Below are 21592 nucleotides of genomic sequence, written 5' to 3'. Positions count from 1 at the left end.
TCCAGAGTGTAGCCCCACCCTAATGGGTAAGTTCTTGATTATCGTCTCAAGGTCTGTCCTGTAAGTTTTTGAGAACTAGAGTTAGACTTATCGGTAACTCCTTTTCTATAAGTCTTCCAGGACAGTCTGAATTTCCCACCCTGATTCTTTTCCTATTATAGTAATGTAAGTGTATACATGGTTGTCTTTTTAGTGCCTTTCTGTGGCTCTTGGGAATACTGAAGAGGGAGGCCTCGAGGTCCACCTTTTAAAGTTCTGGGCTTACATGTTTCCTTTCCCGGAGGGAGGAACTCTACGTTAGTGGTAAGTCTAACTCTGGTTTTTGTGGAGAAAAAAAATCATAACTTGCAACACAAGCCACATTGTAATCTATTGTTAAAATGCCCTTTCCTTTTCAATCTGCAGCTCTGAAGTTTTCTGTAAAATGCAATGTGGCAACTTGCAATCATTCCGGCGTACACCACTGGCATACGAAACACCTCCAGAAATGTCATTTCCTGCTTGTGTGATTTGCTTGCTAATTTTCCCAGAAGTCTGCACAAAGATACAAGTCAGATTTTAGGCATCCCCTGCAACAAATGTCATTTTTGGCGAGCTACTCCTAATGGGTTAATTCTACAGAAATGCAGATCCAGCCACTCTCCTCATTAGAGCCATGCAAGTGCATCAGCTGATTGATAATGAAAGTCACTCCTATTCAGCCTGGGTTCAAACTTATGCGGTGTGACACATCGCATGTGATTCCCACAGGAACCTCACCACATTCCTGTGCAAATCTAATGCAATTCCTGTGTGATGCAATTTGAGCCATACATCTTGTTTACAAGCCATAGAAGCTGTGTTTGACCTGCTTAGCCTGCATGCAAACAGATCCCTAACAGGACCCTCTGCATGCATAAATATAACACAGGTTAAATGCAGTGTCCACTATCCTCCACAGTGTACCCAAAGGTAACATTTGTGTATACAAACACTTAGACTGTTACCACAATGAACTTTAGCATACTAAGTTTGCAGTGCTGCACTTAAGTGCCACTTATTTCGAAAAGCAACCCAAGTGCACGAAGATGCTATATGTACCAGCATTGCTGCCAAATTATTGCAGTGTACAAAAATCCAGACCTTGCCACCCATGAGGCCATTTGAGTCTCAGGCAACACTTATAGGACACGGTGGGGGACAGCACTAAGGCACTCTGTTTATTATTGCATGTTTTGCCCTGTGCATTTCACTGGTGGTTATGGTGCAACCAGTGGCCTGGCCACCAGCATCCTGATGATTGAGACAATGCTCACTCCTGACTTGTTGTCCTCTCCAACCACCTCAACTATCCCTTATGTGCAACTCTCCATGTTCCATGCTCTCCCCCATCATTCCCTTTCAGCACCACCCTCTTTCCTACCACCAAGCTCCCTCTCCTATCACCAGTTCACCTCCTGCTACCTTACCTCCCTCACTGTTGCTCTGGTCTTCTCTTCACCTCTGCAAACCATGTCCACTTGCTGCCACAATGCTTCCCCCTTCCTGTCCCTTTTTTTACATTTATACTCCCATTCCTTCATGCTCCTTTCCTGTTGCCTCCTTCCAACACTTTTTTCCTCCCTTCTCCTGGTACCCAGCATTCCTCTCCTTTCACCTTGCACTACTCCTTCTGGCAACATGATCTGACCGTGATATCATGTTTCTATTGGCTAATGAGGTAGCCAGATCCAGCAGTGTGGATTTTTTTTTTTAGAGCTTTGCCCATTCAGAATGGCCCATTATATTGGCATAGAGAGCAATTGAAGTTGGGTATTTCTAGAAGCCTACCCCTTTTAACTGCTAGCAGCTTTCTTTTGAGTGTTTCAGCATTGTATAATATAGGTGAGTCTGACTGGCTTATAGTACTTCCCCTTCCTCTACAGTACTGCCCCAGGATGAAGTTGTCACCCAAAAATCAAGTCTGTAGGCTGCAGGGTACTCTACTTGAATGGAAATAACACCTCCTTATAATAAAATTACACTGTTCATACTTTGTAAAAACCTCCTGCAGCTCAGTTATGGCCAGTGGCAGTAATTGTATGTAAAACCTTTTGGGCAGGCTGGCTGTACCCCGCACCTTTACTGCAACCAATTATTTACGGCTTGCCTTACTTGTACTCCTTTAACCCAGAGCCAACTAGGGGGACAGCCAGCTTTGACAGCTGCAACTCAGCATGCGGCTGAGAGTCTGAGATAGCCAGCCTGGTGCTCCAGTGAGAACAGACAGAGCTGACTGATAGGACATGTGATTTCTCAGCTTCATCTTTGAGCCATTGTGGGATGACTTCAGTGTCACAGCAATGCTGTTGCATGGAAGCAAGTATGTACTCCATGCAACAGCATTGCTGGGATACTAACCATTGTAACGTGTGTCAAACTACTGCTAAAATTCCTTTTTTCTTTTTTTTTTTTTTTTTTTTTAGGTAAAAAATTGAGTGAACTAGAGAGGCTTAAGAAAGCCATTGAGACTGTAAAAAATGAAGTAGAAGAGAGCCAGAAAAAGTTACTACAGTATACAAATGGGACCCATACTGTGCAAGACTCGCTTGAGGCTGATATAAATTGTAATACCTTGGATACCATTCAAGATGAGAAAACTACAACAAAGAAAAATCTTGACATCTTGGTCACCTGCTCAAAGAACAGAAAGAACAAATATGTGGTTGATCGAAGCTGTCCAGCTACAGACCTAGAGTATGACCCATTGCTCAATTATACTGCAGGATTTTTTAGTTCCAACACTAAAGAAAATGAAAACAAGACCATGAAACAGAAATGTGAAGAGATATTGGACAACCCTCAAAAGAAGCCTAGAATTGTGTCTCCAATAAGGCTTGAAATAAAACTTCAAGAATCTGATGATGAAGATATGCTTGTCATTGATGCACCACCACTAGAAGTTGTTTCAAAAAGAAAAAGGCCAAGTAAAGTTGGTGACTCTGTAGGGAAACATGTGACATTGGCTGAAGCTGATGTATCCACAGAAGAAACTGGATCTACTATGGAATGTGAAATTTTGGCTCCAAATGACAATGCTTCCAATGCAAATGGAACTTCTAAAACAAATGAATCGAAAGCTTCACATAATTTTCCAACTAGCTATGTATGTGACAGCCTTTGGCAACATGAAAATCACTGTGATACCCCTATTTCTTCAGAAGAAAATACAACATGTAATATAAATGAATCTAAAGACGATGAGACCGATGGTTCAATAAATGGTAAAGAAACTGTAGAAGAGCAAACAAACTTGAAAGAAAATGAAAGTAAACAAGATTCACCTTGTCTACTTTCTGAGAAGTCTTTAGATTTATGTGACAGTGAAGTTTTTCATAACTCACCAGCAGACTTCGAAATCATTGAGGTTGCTGCTACCACAGCCTTGGATAAAACTGCTGCTGATAACGTTATTAATAATGAGCAGAAATCCCAACCAGAGATCTCGTGCATACCAAAAAAAGTAGACGACAAAATCATTGTTGTGAATTCATCAACTGACAATGACAGCACAGAAGAGGACACAATGTCAGATTCAGAAGACCCAATGGAAGAATGTTTGCGGATTTTTAATGAATTCTCTGAAAGTGAAGCAAAGAAAAATGCAAGCCAGGTACTCATGCAGATTAATCCTATCTTTTTTTGCAGTAGTCTCCCAGCCCACTCTACCTTGGGCCTGCCTGATTTAATTCTGATAATGCTAGCATTTGCAGCTTATTGGCTGGCTTAATGAGTAATCTTCTTGTTGTCACCTTTGACAAGGGAAATTCGGATATTTAAAGCCTTTTTTTTTTTTTTTTTTTTTTTTCTTTTTTTTTTTTTGCTTGATTTGATAAAGCAGCATATGGTGGCGTATAGAGTAGCAAGGTCTTGATTTGCTTTATAGGCAAATCGGGCACCTTGGGGCTTTGTGATTTAACACATTCTTAGGTGTCTTCAGAGACATTATGACTAAAGCAGAGCAGGTGTGTCAACTCTTTGGTGTGCATGATATATTGGGCAACATTGGTGTTATAGGAGGAATCGGCACTTCAGTCTTTTTTTTTTTTTTTTTTTTCCCATCTGACCAAGGTATACCACAGGGTTCAAGCCTGATATGGTTTACATATAAGTCACTCAGCAGTTACCTGTAAAAAGCAGAGCAGATTCTGTTTAGTCTTTCATGGCTGAGATGAGCACTCTGCGTATTTCTGAATTGGGAAGAGCAGATACTTCCATTCCTTATAAACAGTAGCTTGTCTGGTCAAGGCAAAGTTCTTATGGTTCAAGTTTTGTGTATGGTTGACACTTTGGTAACCATAGAGAAGTCAGAAGCTGCTCGGTGTCTATATAAAGCAAATCGGGTACTTCTAGCATTTGGTCTGGTTGGCATATTAAAGGGATATTAAACCCAAAACATTATTCATATTGCAGCTTAACAATTCTTAAAGTGGAAGGCTGCATTAGCTATTTTTCTAATAGTCATTTTTTTGGGTGGTGGTTTTTTTTTTTTTCCTTTTCACCTGGTGATGCAACCAAGCTGTCCAGCAAAAGTAGCAGTTAATGTAATTACTTGCAATTATCAGGTTTTTATTTATATGTGTAAACTTTATCCCTAAAGTGGACAACAAACTGATGCTGTAACTGCTTATAAAGTGTTAGCTGGAGTTTGGCTTTAAGTCAAGTCCATCTAAATCTGCTAGTCTAAGACTACCCTCTGCAGACTGACATTGCTTCTGTCAAAAAGTCTCCATGGCTCCCCCAGAGTGGAGACACCCAAACAGGAAGTGTTACTGACTGGATCATTGGGGGGGATACAGTCTCCACATCTAAGGGCTTGGGAAACTACATTCAGGGCTGCTGTTAGAAATCAATTCCTGGTAAATCCTAATTTGATGGATGTAGGTGTATGGCCACCAACACTGATTGCGTATTTGGGGACACTCGCCCACACGTGCACCCTTCTCAAATTAGGGCCTGCGACTGTGTTCATACAGCTGCTGCATCTTCATAGAAGGGGCAGAGGGCATTAGATGTGGGCAGGACAGGGAGGGAGATCGGTGCTGAGCAGTTTTCTCTGGCTAGTCCCATTTTCAGCAGAAGGTGCAATTTCTAAAAGTGCTAAATGGTATGTCCCCTTGTCTTTTAAACAGACTAATGTTGCATGTTACTGCAAAATGCTTTCTTCTATAAGCTGACTGTTGGTGGCTTGAGGCCAGCTATACACTGACATGAGTGGTCATGCATGCTGAATGATCTGACCCTGTAAGATGAGGATATGACTGTACATAGAATATCCATAGTGGGAGAGTATCGATCATTGGAACATTGGGCAAGCAGGATCGGAAATCCTGTTACTGTTGTAATTCTTTGCTGATTAGCAATACAATGGTGCTACATATGTCCATGGACACTATTGCCATCATAGAGCTATTAAAAGCCTTTATGTACAAGAACTGTAAGTTGGGAGATGCGCTATGCACTAGTGCAATTTTTTCAGAAGGCTTCTAGCTGAATTGATAACTGTGGAGAAAACACATGAGGAAGCAGGTTTATATTCTATCTTGCAATAATGTTTGTTTCTGTAATACTAAAAGCCGCCTTCCCGGGAATTCTGTTTTAGGCAGCTCATTGTGAGGAAGATCAGCCTGATGCAGAATCACAGGTGAAAGGAAATGAGCTTCTACCAGGACAAAAGAAAAGAATTGCACATCCGTCAGCAAAATGTGATGTAAGCATCATTTTCTAATTGTTACTCGTATGAATTACTGCAGTACACGTTTGGTCTACTTTAACAGTAGAAACTAAGTTGAATTTGTTTGGTTTAGTTGTGAATGGCCTAATTACATTTGTTTACATTTGTTTTTTAGGCCAAGGAAAGCAGCTCTATTCTTGTTCCTTTCAGAAGGTCTGCTCCACCCCAAATACCACCCCAAAGGATAGTGCAGGTTCAGCAACGAGCAGTGCAGATTAGTTCTGCAGTCAAAGGTGGACAAGCCTTTATTGCTTCATCACAGAAGAGACTTGCCAGCAGCATTACACCAGGATTTCACACATTTGGTCAGATGGGTGAGAAGTTGTCATTTGATTAGTGAAATACTGAGCAAGTGTCTTATTCTGTTCAATTGAGTTTACAGTGTGATAGAACATCTCCAGGTTATGAAGACTTGGTTTTAGTTCAGATTTGCTTAAAGTGGTTTTAAACCTCTGAAATTAAAAATGAAAAAAGCATATCCTTCTCTAGTGTGCTTAGCCATCAATCCACAGCAGAGTGCTGCATTAGTCACTTCTTACAGGTTATCCTGACACAATCTCAGGAGTCGGCCCTCCTCCAGCACACAAGAGGTGATTGAAACCCTCAGCTGTGCGTGTTTCCTTATGAAACCGTAGATGGGGTGTGACCTTTTCTCCACTCAACCTGCTCTGTAATGTGCAGTATGTGATGTCAGATCCTCCACCTGCTGGAGCTGAAAAAAAAAAATCTGATCTGTGTGTTTTGAGAAGGCTGTATAGAAGAGGACTGCAGATAAACATGTTCAAACTTGTGTATGAGGACTTGTTTCATCTGTGTATCACCTGGGCTTGTTACTTCAGCGGCTACATGTAAAAGTTTACAACTACTTTAAAACGCATGTATGCACTTACCGCTTTCAATGCTTGCCAGTCAAGGAACTTTAACTGGTCTCTATATTTTCCCCTCTTTCTTTCAGGACAGCACCTCGAGAGACCTTGGCTCCTCCCCACCTGAGGAAACACCTCACCTCCACCCAAAACAAAAGGCCTGCCTCTCACCTCACAACTTCAGTTTTTGGTGTTTCCTCCGGTGGGGAGACACGCTGTGGAGGCCAGTCCAGGTGAGGTCAGAGGACCGAAGTAGCCTGGTAGGGGAGAGGAGAATGGCAGTGGAGGTGTGTGGGCCAGAGAGGCTGGTAGCTACCCCTATGGCTTTTGTTGACAGGTGGGCCCCCTCCATAGGAGACATGGGGGGCTTTGCTTACCTGTCATGCTTCGTGCCAGCCCCCACCGAGGGAAGGCTGAGGAGTCTGGGCGCCCTCGCATCCTGTGTCCAGAGGGACCAGGGCAGGAGTCCCGCTGTGCCGGCATTTGGGCCGGGCCGGAAGACCAGCAATGTCACTTCTGGCGGAAGAGGCAGGACTTCTCCAGGGACGCGGCCTAGGAAATGAGGGGGAGCGCCTAAGGCGGTGTGAGTGCTACATCCTGCAGAGGCAGGCAACACTTGGGTGACCACCTTCCTGAAGATGTCCAGAGCAAAGGCCCCTGGACCAGGCAAGGCCAGCACCCGCCAGCTACAGTTAGGCAGCTCAGAGGAGCCCTTTTTGGCCCAGGTCTTGAGACTGTGCTTGATTGCACGGCAGACAGGAAAAAAGCATTTCCTCTTAAAAGAAAGCTGCAGGGGTGAAACATTTTCATCCCCAAAAGAAGATTCAGGCCCTTTGGCCAGAAACACAGAAAAAAATCTGGGGGCAGAGAGGAAGAGGCAAAGGAGGAGTGGTTTTCCGTCGTCCTGAGCAGCCCCAGAAGTCGCAAAGACTTTGTTCCCCTAGTGGGAGGAAGGTTGGGGGTCTTCCTCCCACAGTGGGAAGCAGAGATCTCCAGCCAGTTTGTCCTGGATATAGTGAGGAGGGGGTACCACCTGGAGTTTTCAAGGCCACCGCCACAGAGATTGTTGGTGACGAACCTGCCAAGGTGCACACAAAAAGCGGCGGCATTACTCGCTTCTCTACAGAAGTTAGAGGAGCAGAACTTCGTGGTCAGAGTCCCCACCATGGAGATCGGCAAGGGATTCTACTCGCACGTCTTCGTCATCCGAAAGTCCTTGGGATCTTACAGACTGATTCTAAACCTGAAGCCCTTGAACGAGGCCATCGGGTACAAGAGGTTTCGGATGGACTCTATCTTTACGGTCAGATGCTTATTTGCATGTTCACATTGCGGAGACCTGTCAATTTCTCAGATTAGCAGTTCAGGGTCTGGGGGGAAGATACGTCACCTGCAATTCCGGGCCTTGCCCTTTGGATTTTCCTCCTCTCCCAGGATCTGCACAAAGATAATGTCCGAGGCCCTAGTGCCACTTTGGCTGAAGGGGGTCTCACTAGTGGCCTACCTGGATGACCTCCTGTTGTTCGGAAGAACAGTTGTCGCAGGACATAGCCATGGTGAGGAGGCATTTGGAGGATCTGGGCTGGCTGATAAAGCTGGCCAAGTCCACTTTAGTCCCAGCCAAGAGGATGGTATACCTGGGCTACAAACTAGATTCCACCCGTCAAAGGACCTTTCTGACTCTGGAGAAGATCCTGAAGTTAGGGGAATCAGACAGTTGCTAGGAAGCCAGGCTGTATCTTTAAGGGAAGCCATGTCAATTCTGGGCCTTCTAACCTCGTCCATTCCGGTGGTACAATGCGCAGGGTTACACCTACGGCCCCTCCAGCTGTTCATTTTGAGCATCTGGGATCGTCGACAGTCATCCTTAGTCCCTGACTCTCAAGACTGTCTTCCTTGTAGCAATTAAAACTGCAAGAAGAGTGAGTGAATTAGAAGCTCTGTCAACTAGAGCCACTTTTTGTCAGGTATTTACAGATAGGGTTACATTTAGGATGGACCTGGCCTTTGTACCCAAGGTGGCCTCGCGTTTTCATAGAGGTCAGGATATTATTTTACCTTTTTGTTCTAACCCCTCGTGTGAACAGGAAGAGAGGTTTCACACGCTGGACGTGAGAAGATGTGTTCTCCTTTATTTAGAAAAAACTAAAGAGGTCCGGAAGTCAGATTATTTTTTTTTCTTTTTCAGGCATAATGAAGGGCTATAAGGCCTCCAGAAGCACTTTAGCTAGGTGGCTAAGACTAGCAAACGGACAGGTGTATCTGGCCGAGGGCCTGGAGGTCCCGGAGTGCATCATGGCACATTCTACCCGTGCCATGGCGGCCACACATGCTGAGCAGGGGGTGCTTCCCTGGGGCAGATCTGTAGAGCTGCGACTTGGTCCAGTTATGGCACCTTTGTCAAACATTAGACTTGACCTGGTCTCAGTGCAGGAGCAGGCCTTCGGACGCACGGTTCTATAAGCCGTGGTCCCGCCCTAGTTATGAGTGCTTGCTTATCCTCGCGAGGTGTTATCCTGAAAGACGCAGAGGGGAAAAAGCAAAGTTACTCTTACGGTAATGCCTTTTCCAGGAGCCTTTCAGGACTGCACTGGTTACCCACCCTATGTTGCAGGGGTTCATGAGATACTGTTGTGCTTTTTGTGTCTTATGTTGTCTCCCCAGGTGACTGGAGGTTGTTGATCGTGAACGGAGGTTGTGAGAGGAGAGCTAGGCCTTTTGTTTTGGATGGAAGTTTTTCCTCAGGTAGGGAGGAGCTGAGGTCTCTCGAGGTGCTGGCCTGAAAGACTCCTGGAAAAGGCATTACCGTAAGTCTAACTTTGCTTTTTTCCACATGCATTGCAAGTAATCCAAACTCTAGCATGAGAAATTAATGGGATTAATTGGAGGTGGTTTATAAATCTAATGTCAAAGTAGAACTAAACCGAAGAGCAAAAATGTAGTATATTGCAGCTCATCAGTCCTTAGATGTGGTGGCTTCATTCGTTTTTCTCTTTCAGTCTGAGAACATTTTCAGTAAGTACAAATAATGCCTGTTCATCATCTTGCTAGAAATGCAGTATTGTTACTTGAAACTTTGAGCTGGAGGCATAATCCAATTATTGTAAACTACTAATCTCCCCTCCCCCATGCAATGGAGATGAACAAAGGCAGATGTGTTTGAAGTCCATCATGGGTGGTAACTAGGAATGAGCTAAAGGTTCAGTCTGAACACCGATCCTTTGCTTGTTCAGGAGCTTTGCTTCTTCGGTTGTTCCAAGCACCAGACTTTTTTTCATTTGATGGGCGCTACAGTATATGTGACCGCTAATATGACAGCTTCTTCTGTTAATAGTTCTTAGGGAAGCAGTGCGTGTTAGCACCTGATGCATTCTTGTCAGTCAACCAATAACATCATAAGATCCCATTCAATCTCCGGCCACTGCAAATGTATCAGAGTAGATTACATGCGGGGCATAATACAAATGTTCGATTTCTGAATTTGGGGCTTACCTGGTTAGGCAGGTCCAAATTTACATAATTTGATCCTGTAGACAAGCTTTTCTAAACTAGTTACTCCAGAGGTTTCTTGGGGTTCCTTGAAAAATAGGCAACTTCTACTTCTCAGATGAGAAATCACTGGCAACAATGATCTTTTTAGCTATCTGTAAGTGGGGATCCTTCCCAGTGACCACAAATGTAACGAGTATTTTTCTGAGTAACCATCACACTAATGTACTGTGAGCTGTAGATGTAATTAACAGGAGTTCCCTGAGCCCAGAAAGTTATTCTAAAGGTTCCTTAGGGTTCCTTTCAGTTAAAGTCAAACTGCTGTAGACAACTTTTTGCGCCCCAGTTGTGTGAATAAGTTTAAGATGGCTATTCCTACTGATAGAAAATAAATGTGAGCCCAATATACTCAAGGCAAGTATTGTGTGAAGGCGGACATGTTTGTGGAGTGACAAATCTACTAGTAAGCAAACTACTGTATTTTTGTAAATTTAACTACATTTCTTTCCTCAGTTTGTGTTAATTTAGTGGAGTTGCAGCCAATTTTGCCATCTAGAAGTCAGATAGGTGGACAAGGAAGTACACTATTGACCACTGTAAAATCTGGTTTCCCTCAAAAAAGAACACAGCTAACACCAGTAAAGGTAACTCATTTCATTTAAATTATGACAAAGTGAAACTAGCTTGAAATTGTCTCTAATCAAAACTTTTTGGCTGATGTAGAGAATTGACTGTGTCCTGTTGGGTTATTTCCTGCTTCCTGTCCTGAAGAGATAATGGGAGGAAATACCCTCTTAGACAATTGTCAATGAGTCGGGTGTACCGGCTGAGGTGTATTAGAAGATAATTCCTCCTGTTCTAAAAGCAACTGTAAAAGTTTGGTGAAATTTATTACCAGGACAAAAAGTATTACCCTGCCTAGTGGGGTCACAAACGTTAATAACAAACTGACAGAGGTTCTAACTATTCCCTTCTCTACCAACACTGGAACAAAGTTTTATCCAGATGCTATTTGTGAAAATTTAGAACCTCTGTCAGGCTGCTATTGCCATGTCCCCAATGGGGCAATTCTTTCTTCTTTTATGACTAAAATTGAGGAGAAATGGCCCTTAAAGTGGACATTGCAGTACAAAACAAATTAGATCATATACCCCCTCCTTACCCCCGGTCTTCTGCACTGCTGGACATAATGCTACTATTATTCCAGGAAAATTACTGGGAACAAGTACCCTAAATCTTGTGAGATTTGGACTTGCCAGTGCTAGAGCATCTTCTCACAAGGTCTGAGCTGCTCCATATCTTCCAAATCCGCATGAGGCCTCACTTAAATGCCACAGACTAACAAATGGTGTGTGATATATAATATTTTCAGTAATTGCTTCTGCATTTTCCCTGATAAGGTTCCTTTTTGTTTTTTAGCCTCCCTGGATCTGTACTTAATTAGCTATCTCTGTGTGCAAACAATTTTTTGTTTTTACTCTCTTTAAATAATTTGTGCATATTTATTATAAGAAAGCTAATGTAAACTACTTTCATCTTGGTTATAATGGTGTTTTGTGTTTGTGCTTAGATACCATGCCGCAGAAAGGTATCCATTATTCCTGAAAGCAATTCTAAAGTGCCTCATGAAACAAGGCAGCGATATGTTAACTCTTTTGTGGAAGAGTTTTTGAAAGAGTCTGCATCTGTCCAGGAAGCCTTTGATAAGGTATTCCGCTTTTATACTTGAGAGCCTAAAAAGTACTTTTCTTTCCTGAAGAAGTGGATGTATGGATTAAAGCTATTTTCTTTTCTGTTAAATGTATGCCCCTGGAAAATATCCTAGGCTATGTAAATTGTGTCCACTCAATGGTTAGCCCTTTTAGTGGAGAGTGAAATGTAGTGCATTCAGCAATCATATACATGGTGAATGTATATGATGCAGCATATTTTGACCCAAAGGCATATAATAAAGACCCACCTCATGAGTGCAATGTGGCAAGGATAACCTATCAGCCCAGGCCAAGAGATCATAACCCTGTGTCATTGGTGGCAGAAATGAATAAGGGGGAGACAGCCGCCCCACCACGCCACTCATGGAGTCCTAACATCAATAGTGTGCAGGCGTGGTTGGATGTCTCCACATAGGGTATTGCATGCATGTGCAGTAATGGTGGGGCGATGGGCCATAATCTCCGCCAAAGCACAAACCAGCCCAGGGGTAGACAGACTGCCAACACAGCTGTGCCTATCAGAATGCAATCAGCCCCTTAAGGCTGGAAGAGCAAAGGCAGAGCTCATACTGCTATGCCCCACCAGAAGCTAACCTGTAAAGATCAAATTACTCAGTACACTAGCACGATCTTGTAGACAAAATTCATTATGCTAGAATCACTAATAAATAAATGTACAGGGAAACAAATCATGAGTACCCATATAATGTAGAGCCAAAAAATACTAAATGAATACAATTGCGCTAAATGGGTCGATAAACAAAAACCAAAAAACTAAACATATCTTAGATAATGTAAAAATCAGATTGACTTACACATCCACATCATGTCCACCAGACAGAACAATACGCAAGAACCCACCCCATACACCTTCAAAAATGACCTTGCGCATATATACCATGCTTATGGGGCAAACCGCCAACCGTTTCACAGATATGTCTACCCAAATATAATTGTTCATGAAACTAAAAAATGAAGAAAATTTTATAGAAAAGGTTTAAAACTAATGTTTACATTGACATCTGGAGGTTTCGTTGCCTCCAGCTAGAAGATCCACTTGGTCTCCAGCTGAAGGAGATGTTTTTTTAGTGTCACCACCTCCAATTGACAACTCAACATATTCAAGAGCATAAATCGAATGGAATCCACATTAAAATTGACATAATCCAACATGGCAGCTTATGGTGGACACCATTTTGTATTAAATATACATGATCTGATTCGTTTCCACATTTTGCCCATATAGAATGCTTTACATATGCATATCCATATAATAGACTACACCCACAGTTTGGCAATTGCTCACTGTGGGGTCCAGGACTGCTCATTTGGTAAGGCAACACTATATTTCCTGTTGAGATCCAACTGCAAAAATTACACCTGCCACATCTACACCTCCTACATCGCTGAATACTCAAATGACAATGTGTGCTGTGGTCCCATAGCGATCTTGCTTGACTAAGTGATTTGTGATCTAGAACCCACATGTTTGGCAACTATTAGATCCTCTCTCTCAGTAAATGGCAATGTTGTAATACCTGTGGTACCTCAGAATGCTGTTGGGAAAACTGTAATGAGATGAGTATTACCTTTCTTTTTAGATTTTTTTTTTTTTTTTTTTTTTTTTTTTGTGTAAAAAGAGCTTTCAATAAAACCAATCTTGTGACTTTTTAAAACACTTCCTGCTGTAGCCTCTCTGCAGTAAACATATATTTGAAGCTGATGAGCCTGAACTATAAAATCTTCACAACTACAATTCTGTTTGAGTCTTCGATATTGGCCATGTGTTATACTCTTTTAATGGCCTTGGTGAGCACTCTTAGCGTGAAGGATTGTTTGGTACAGAGTGTTCACGGTATAAATCCAAAACCATTTGGCCATCAAGGAGTGCAGACACCACATTAAGCATTGGCAAGCTGCAATAATAGTTTTGGGTTAAATACTGTTTTAGGGAATATGTAAATGCTTCTTCTAATCTACCGTAAATATACTGTGTATACTTTTTTGGATGATCAAAGATTAAGCCATCCTTTATTGAACACCAGCATGAAAATTTGGAACTTAAGTAGGAACCGGCCAGAAGTGATGCAGACTTTTACTGTGGCCTCACTGGAGGCGTTTTCATGGCGATGTCATGATATAGAAACTGGGAGGAAAGGGTTGTCAGAAAATTCCAGATATGCTTCAGGGGAAAGCAGTTGCCAGATCATGTGCTGATGATGGTTTTCTATTCTGTTTTCTAGGCTTTATCAGAAGAAAAGGCAATTTATGAGCGGTGTGGGAGTAAGAACATGTATCTTAGCATAGCCGTTAATAGCCTTAAAAAGCTCAGAGATCAACACAATAATGGTAGGAGAATCTTTCATTGTGCCTTTTTCTCAACCCTCTTGTTTTGGTACTGCAGCACCACTATTTCTCAGGAACATGGTGAAATAAGGCTGCAGATGATAAAAATGTGAAAAAAGTTTAATCTTTTTGCATGCTAACCTGATGAAGAATATAATTGTTCCTTATTTTTTTTTTTCTCTGTGTATTTTCAGAAGCTTAATCTGTGCATGGTAACTTTTTTTTTTTTTTTTTTTTTTTTTTTTTTCTTCTTCTTTTCTGAGTCATATTTTAACCACAGTGCTCAGCACTGAAAATTAACACTGATTTTCAATTAAGATGGCAGTACACACTCTTGTCTGCTCTTATCTTAGGCTATTTCCAATTGCTGTTGGCTAATTCATGGAAGTTGTGCTTCTTCTGCAGGACTGCATTAAAAACGATCATGAGAAAATAAGAGTAACATGAAAACTGCCATTGCAATGACTGATTGTCAAAGAACTGTGTATGTAAGGACTTCAAACATCCCTGATATGCATAATTGCTCCAGATCAGGGACGCCCTTCACTGCACCATTCCAAGTCTTGTGGCAACAGGAGGGACCAGTAAACAGACTTCTGATTGCTATAGCAATCATCTTGCAAGCTGTTGGCTCAGCACTGTCATTCCCTGGTCACTGTGGGATACTGTCTGATGAACACAATGGTTGTGGGTCGAACAGTGATAGTGATTGCAAAGGGATTCTTTTAATAACAAAAGTTAGACTTGCCTGCTCTGTGCAATTGTTTTGCACAGAGCAGCCCTTATCCTCTTTTTCTTGGGTCCCCCACTGGCTTTTCTGGCTTCCCTTCCCCTCCATCCCCCTTCTGAGTGCACTAATGGCAAGTTTCTTGGGGGGGGCTGCACACGGTGGTTTATTTTTTTTACCATAATGCAGAGAATGCATTAAGGTAAAAAAAAAACCTTCTACCTTTTAGAACCTCCTTTAAAGAGAACCTGTCACTTGTGCTATCACTTAAGGGGGTTGTTGGTCCCACACAAGATGCGAAAAAACAGCCTATTGCTTTGTTGGGTGCTGACGCCTGCCAATATTGACTTAATTAATTAAATGGGGCCACTTTGCAGGTGCCCAGCAAACTGCTTGCAGAGAAATGCTTCTGCAGGGTCCAATTGGTTAAAGCAGTTGCTAAAAAAAAAAAAAGCAACACTACGCTGCCTACTTTAATGCCTTGTTTACTGTACTGCACAAGATTGCAGCGCACTTGCAGAGCGGCCTCATTCAGTTTGAATGGATCATGCTCGGCAGGCGCTACACACCCAGGTGTACCACACCTGCCGGATATAATAGAAGTCTATGGCTAAGTGCAGCAAACCCACAGGAAAGCTGCAGGTGCACTGCACCTACAGTGTGGGTAAACCTCAGCGCATCAGTATGAAAGCAGCCCTATACTATTATGCCCAGTTTATTGCTTCACAATGTGAGCTCTTCTTTCCTGCTGCTGGCACCACTTTGGAGGCCAGTAGCCAGTATAAGAGGTGGAGTGCAGTTGGTATCAGTCCACATGGGACAGGAGCCAGCAGTACAAAGGAGGCATTTATTTTATGTGGATCATGCTGCTCCCTTCTACAGCTCCAACATTACAAGTAGTTCCTTTGCATTGCACTCTCTTTGATGCTCTGGGATGGTGGGTCAACAAAGCCAGACTATGATCTACCAATCATCTGGCCATGATCTACTGGTAGATTGCGATCTACAGGTTGCTGGCCCCTGCTCTCTAACTTCCACGCAGACTTGTGTTTTGGGTTATGTTTACCCAATAAATGTAGCAGAATGTATCGTGGCCAAAATCTTATGAAGAAAGGAAGTTTATTTGCAACATTTTATAACTAATGAAAAGTTGTTAAAAAATTTTTGTAAATTCAAAATTTTTATTTTTTCTTTTATATAGCAAATAAAAACCCAGTGGTGATTAAATACCAAAAAAAATTATCAAAATTTAATTTGGGTGCGGTGTTGCATGACTAATTGTGACAGCCCTAAAAGCTGAAAATTGGCCTGGAGTGGAAGGTGGTGAAAGTGTCCAGACATGAAGTGGTTAAAGCATTGCGCTGGGACAATTTTGGGTACCATAGTTTTTCACAGGCCCACACAATTTTAAGACTTGACATATTTGCTATCTGTATGTATGCGGGTTAGTGAGCGCACACTGAAAAGCGGCTATTGCACTTAAAGGAACCACAAAACCTCTCTAATAGAATCTATCAATGGGCAGTGCAGCGCTACAAAAAGTCATGAACAAACAACCTTCAGCAAAGAGATAAATGAATGAATAAATGACATATGTCCAGTACAATATCATGTGAAACATATAGTCCAATAATATTAAAAATAATCGACTTCAGTCACTGTGGGTATGGTCCGGTATCCTGATGTAGAGGTATAGATTGCCTACTCACCAGAAGCGCAATCTCACTGCACATATCAAGATCACATGCATCCAGGAAACCTGGATAGGAGCTGCCTGGTATTGTAATCCTCTGGTGGTCACTCAATGGTGTGTGAGAAGGATACCGGTCTGGTCACAACATACTTACTCCTCAGATCTGCACCGATGCCTGAAATACTGGGGCTGAGGTGTGGAGGCTCAGTGCCAGGTATAGAGAATAAAGGTGCTCATAGTGTAGTAATGTTGATAAAAAGGTTTATTAAATCGAGTTTAAGCAGAAATGTACACACATGACAGTGACTGCGGGTAGTGGTGGGAAGCTGCTTGTAAACAGTAATAAAAGCACTGACCAGTAGAACTCATATGGTGGCTGCTGGACCTCCTGATCCGGCAGCGTGACGTCAAGGCGTGCAAGGGCTCCTCCTAGACGTGTTTCGTGTAAACACACATCTACTGTAGGGGTGATGCCGTGCAGGCTGGACGTCACATTGCGCATATATATATATATATATGCGCCCAATCGTGCCAGCACCATTTTGCCGAAGTCCGGCGTACTGTGCATGCGCGAGCGCCATTTTTTTTCCGGTGATCTTCCTAGATCTAAAATGGCCACCGTGTGTCCCACTGCACGTGCGCAAGTGTTCTGGCCGCCATTTTGTTGGTTGGAAAGTCCTGTGAAACCGTGCAAAACTGCGCGAGCCGTGCAGCCGCCATTTTATTGAAGATAACAGCCAAGGTGGAGAGGCACAATGCTGTGCCTTGTACTGGGTAGTACAAAGATCATAAATCAAAGATCAAAACCTTATGCTGGACTGGAATAATTAAACACCCACCATGATTACCTTAAGAGCTCAAATGGATAGATGATGGGGTGAGACATGAGATACCCCCAGATGCGTAGGTTAATGCGCATGCGTGGGAAACACTGCCACCATTTTCCTGGTGTTTCCTGTAGGTCTAATCCAGATTTTGGCAATAAACTGTACTTATCATAGTGATTATGAAATGGTGCATTTTTACAAATAAAACAAACATTTATAAGAATAAACTTTAACAGCTAATTACAATTAAAACTAATAAAGCAGCCACATTATAGTAAAACAAATGTTAAAAATAAAGGAAAATATATTAAACTTACGGGAAATATAAAAATATATGTACACGTCATAGTATATATTCTAATAGATGGTCCTGGAGTTGCAATACCAGGCTTATGATCTGACCGTGTATGGGGTTCAGCTGTTGTCGATGAAGCAGTTTTAGATATACTTGCACATTATGGCCTAACTGGGTCAAGGATTTGATCTCAAAGATCCACTTGGTCTCCAAATGCGAGACCTGTCTGCTTCTATTTGAACCCCGCCAATGATGTTGTGCAACATCGATCCCTGTAAATTTGAGGGAAGAGGGATCCCTATGATAGTCCCTATAATGTTTAGATAGGGAATGCTCTCAGAAGCCTCTTTTGATATTATACACATGATCTCGAAAGCGGTCACGAAGTCTCCTGGTGGTCCGGCCTATATACTGCTTCTGGCACGGACATTCCAGGAGGTATACTGTGTAACGTGTATTACAAGAGATAAAGGAGGTTCTCATAATCCTTGCCTGTTGTGGTAGAGGCAAAGGATACAATTTTCCTCTTTGACATCCTGCTATGTTTGCATAGTTGGCATCTTTTGCAGGGAAAACAACCTTTAAGGCTACCAAGAAAGGTCGGGGGGTAAGGGGGGTCTTAAGGTGAGAGGCTGATTCAGCCGGTGTTCGGATGAGTTCAACTATCAACTCACTTCTATACACAAATATCAGCACGAGTGTTTTGTGTTCACCTGAGTGTGATCATCTTTAGTTTGGACTTTATATACACGGAAATATTATTATATATCATTTTTTATGTTTAGGTGCATGTACCGAGTTCACATATATGCACGTTTTTGAGTCTTTTCACTTTATGGGGTTTATATATATATATATATATATATGTGTTAATACACGTGTGTGTGTGTGTGTGTGTGTGTGTGTGTGTGTGTATATACATTAATAATGAGCACGTAGTAAGTAATTTTTATGATTAGTTCACTTTATTCATTTAGGTTTTTTCACTTATATGCTTTATGTGCATGATTTCACATAAGTGGATATATATAAATATATTTTATTAGGTATTTTTGGTTCACATGTGTTTTAAGTGAGTAGCGCTACATTGGTTCCATGTGTTTATGCTGAAGATCATTGGTATATGATTTAATGTGAGCAGCTTCTCGTAATTATTTAATTAATTAATTTGGAAGTTCTTCTGAGCGCAGGAGGTTCACACCATTACAGCAAGGGGGACATAACATGAGACAAGACAGAAACAATACACTATACGAGGGGTTCGAGGGCCCTGCTCTTTCGAGCTTACAATCTAGGAGAGAGGGGAAGGTGGCACAGGAGGAGATGGCTGTGGGGGATGGAGTGGTGGGTGGAGTGGAGGAGGTTAGGTGAGGTCGGGTGTTAGGTGAGGTTGGGGTAGGCTTCCCTGAAGAGGAGGGTTTTCAGGGTGCGCCTGAAGGTGAGGAGGGTAGGTGACAGTCTGATGGATTGGGGTAGGGAGTTCCAGAGGATGGAGGAAGTCCTGGAGAAGTTCTGCAATCGGGCGTGGGAGGAGGAGACCAGGGAGCTAGAGAGCAGGAGGTCCTGTGAGGAGCGGAGGGCACGGGTAGGGTAGTATCTGGGTATCGGGTCAGTTATGTAGTTCGGGGCGGCATTGTGAATGGCCTTGTAGGTCAGGGTTAGCAGCTTGAACTTGATGCGTTGGGCAATCGGGAGCCAATGAAGGGATTGGCAGAGGGGGGTGGCAGATGTGGAGCGCTTGGTGAGGTGGATGAGTCTGGCCACTGAGTTTAGCATCGACATGAGTGGGGATAGCGTTCGTTTGGGTAGTCCAGTAGAAGGGAGTTGCAATAGTCCAGGCGTGAGATGAGGGCGTGTACGAGTTGTCTGAGGTGAGGAATGTGCGTATCTTGGAGATGTTGCGGAGGTGGAGCTTGCAAGATCTAGATATCAGTTGGATGTGGGGTAGGAAGGAGAGGTGGGAGTCCAGGGTGACACCCAGGACTTTGGCGTGTGGGGTGGGAGAGATGGTGGCGTTGTTAGTAGTGATGGAGAGGATGGGGGGGGGGCATCTTATGAGGACCTGAGGAGATTATAGAATGTGGGGTTTATATTGCAATGCTTTAATGTCTATAAAAACTTTTAACTAAGGATAGTGAGTTTGAAATGGGTGAAATGGGTCATCTGATATCCGTTCTATCCAAAAGTAAACAATTGTCAATTAAAATGCTGAAAATTTTAAGTTCTGTCACCTAGTGCAGAGTGGAAAGAGAACTGCATCTTGCAGAGCTTGAGAGAGATGGTTTGAGCAGTTCAACCTTGTACAAGGTCCTTTTTTCAACTGATTTTTTTTCTTTCTTTTTTTGCCATGAAAGTTTGTACTTTCGTCAATCAGCTTCAAGGAAAATTCTGTAATGGCATTTAAGTGGGTCACCAAGCATCTTCTGACATCATTAGTCCTGCAAAGCTATACAATCTTTTGAAAGCAACTTGCCACTTGGTTAGCACAGGCAATTTTAGAGACCACCAAGCACCCCTTTTAACGTGAGCACCTTGCCAGTGTTCACACATTTTGTCCAGTGGTAATTTAATAAAATTTTGCATTCACCTTTTTGATATTTTTTTTTTTTTGATTCCTACAAGTGGTGTATAGTTTTTAATCTAACTTTTTTCAGCTCGATAGAGGCTACATGTATGACTTTCCTGGAAAAGTTTTCAATAAGAATTATTTCTCATGCTAGATTTCTGTAACAAAATTTCAGATTCACAACATTCAAGCAAAAGAGAAGTAGCTGGTTCAAGGAAACAAGATGATAGAAATGGTAGGTTACCTTCACGCCATTTCTTATTCTAGTAAGTACTTTCAAGCTGTTTACTTTTTAATGGTAAACATGCACATTGTGTGGTCTTAAAATAGTAAATTAAATTTTTAAATTGCAGATGGTGTGGTGTGGTACTTGTGCTTTATTTTTTTTATTTTTTTTTTACAGCTGTGGCTAAATGTGATATTTAACAGTTTGCCGCCCTGCCACTGTGTATATAAGTGTGCAGGGCGGCAGTGGAGCGCAAAACCACGTTTTAAAACGGGTTCCGCGCTCCCGACACTTTCGCCGGCAGGGGGCGTGCGCGCTCCCGCCGACCCGCGGGTGACACGATTTGATCCAGGAGGGATCAACCATTAGATTTCAGCCAGTGATTTCTAGCTGAAATCACATGATCGGTCCCTGTCCTATCCTTTCCTGTGTTGACATTTACACAGGACAGGATATGATGTCATTCTTCTCTGCCTGGACACATTCCGTTCCAGACAGAGAAGAAGACACAGTAAAAGTGAGTACACAAGCACTACACTACAGTTAGAACACACCTAGGACACATTTAACCCCCTGATCGCCCCCCCCCCCCCCCCAGTTAACCCCTTTACTGCCCTGTCAGCAGTGTCACTGATCAGTGTCGCTGGCGACTTCCGATAGAGTTAGCGCCCCTCCCAGATAGCGCCAGATTGCCCGCTAGTACACCAGTAATCCCATTTAACCCCTTAATCTCCCCCCCCAGTTAACCCCTTCACTGCCCTGTCACCAGTGTCACTGATCAGTGAACCGATTTTTACTGATCACTGTATCAGTGTCGCTGGCGACTTCCGATCGTGTTAGCGCCCCTCCCAGATAGCGCCAGTTTGCCCGCCAGCACACCAGTAATCCCGTTTAACCCCTTGATCGCCCCCCCAGTTAACCCCTTTACTGCCTTGTCACCAGTGTCACTGATCGGTGAACCAATTTTTACTGACCACTGTATCAGTGTCACTGGCGACTTCCGATCGTGTTAGCGCCCCTCCCAGATAGCGCCAGATTGCCCGCTAGTACACCAGTAATCCCTTTTAATCCCTTAATCGCCCCCCCTGAGTTG

The 21592-nt window shown here is 42.8% G+C and overlaps 1 protein-coding gene across 1 annotated transcript in view; it reads left to right on the top strand.

Annotated features, from left to right (window-relative positions):
• Window positions 1–21592, top strand: part of LOC149461558 (RNA exonuclease 1 homolog) — a 61514-nt gene that overhangs the window by 8882 nt on the left and 31040 nt on the right. The window contains exons 2-8 of the mRNA XM_089678146.1: window positions 2445–3631; window positions 5621–5728; window positions 5868–6066; window positions 10621–10751; window positions 11678–11815; window positions 14063–14168; window positions 20449–20508. Of these exons, the coding sequence (XP_089534272.1) occupies window positions 2445–3631; window positions 5621–5728; window positions 5868–6066; window positions 10621–10751; window positions 11678–11815; window positions 14063–14168; window positions 20449–20508 (1929 nt within the window). The remainder of the gene's footprint in view (window positions 1–2444; window positions 3632–5620; window positions 5729–5867; window positions 6067–10620; window positions 10752–11677; window positions 11816–14062; window positions 14169–20448; window positions 20509–21592) is intronic.

The sequence above is a fragment of the Staurois parvus genome, unplaced genomic scaffold (assembly GCF_062004578.1).
Source record: "Staurois parvus isolate SC_StPar_1 unplaced genomic scaffold, SC_StPar_1.0 ptg000198l, whole genome shotgun sequence".
NCBI lineage: Eukaryota > Metazoa > Chordata > Amphibia > Anura > Ranidae > Staurois > Staurois parvus.
The sequence above is the reverse complement of the archived record's forward strand: the minus strand, read 5'-3'. Positions and strand labels throughout refer to the sequence as shown.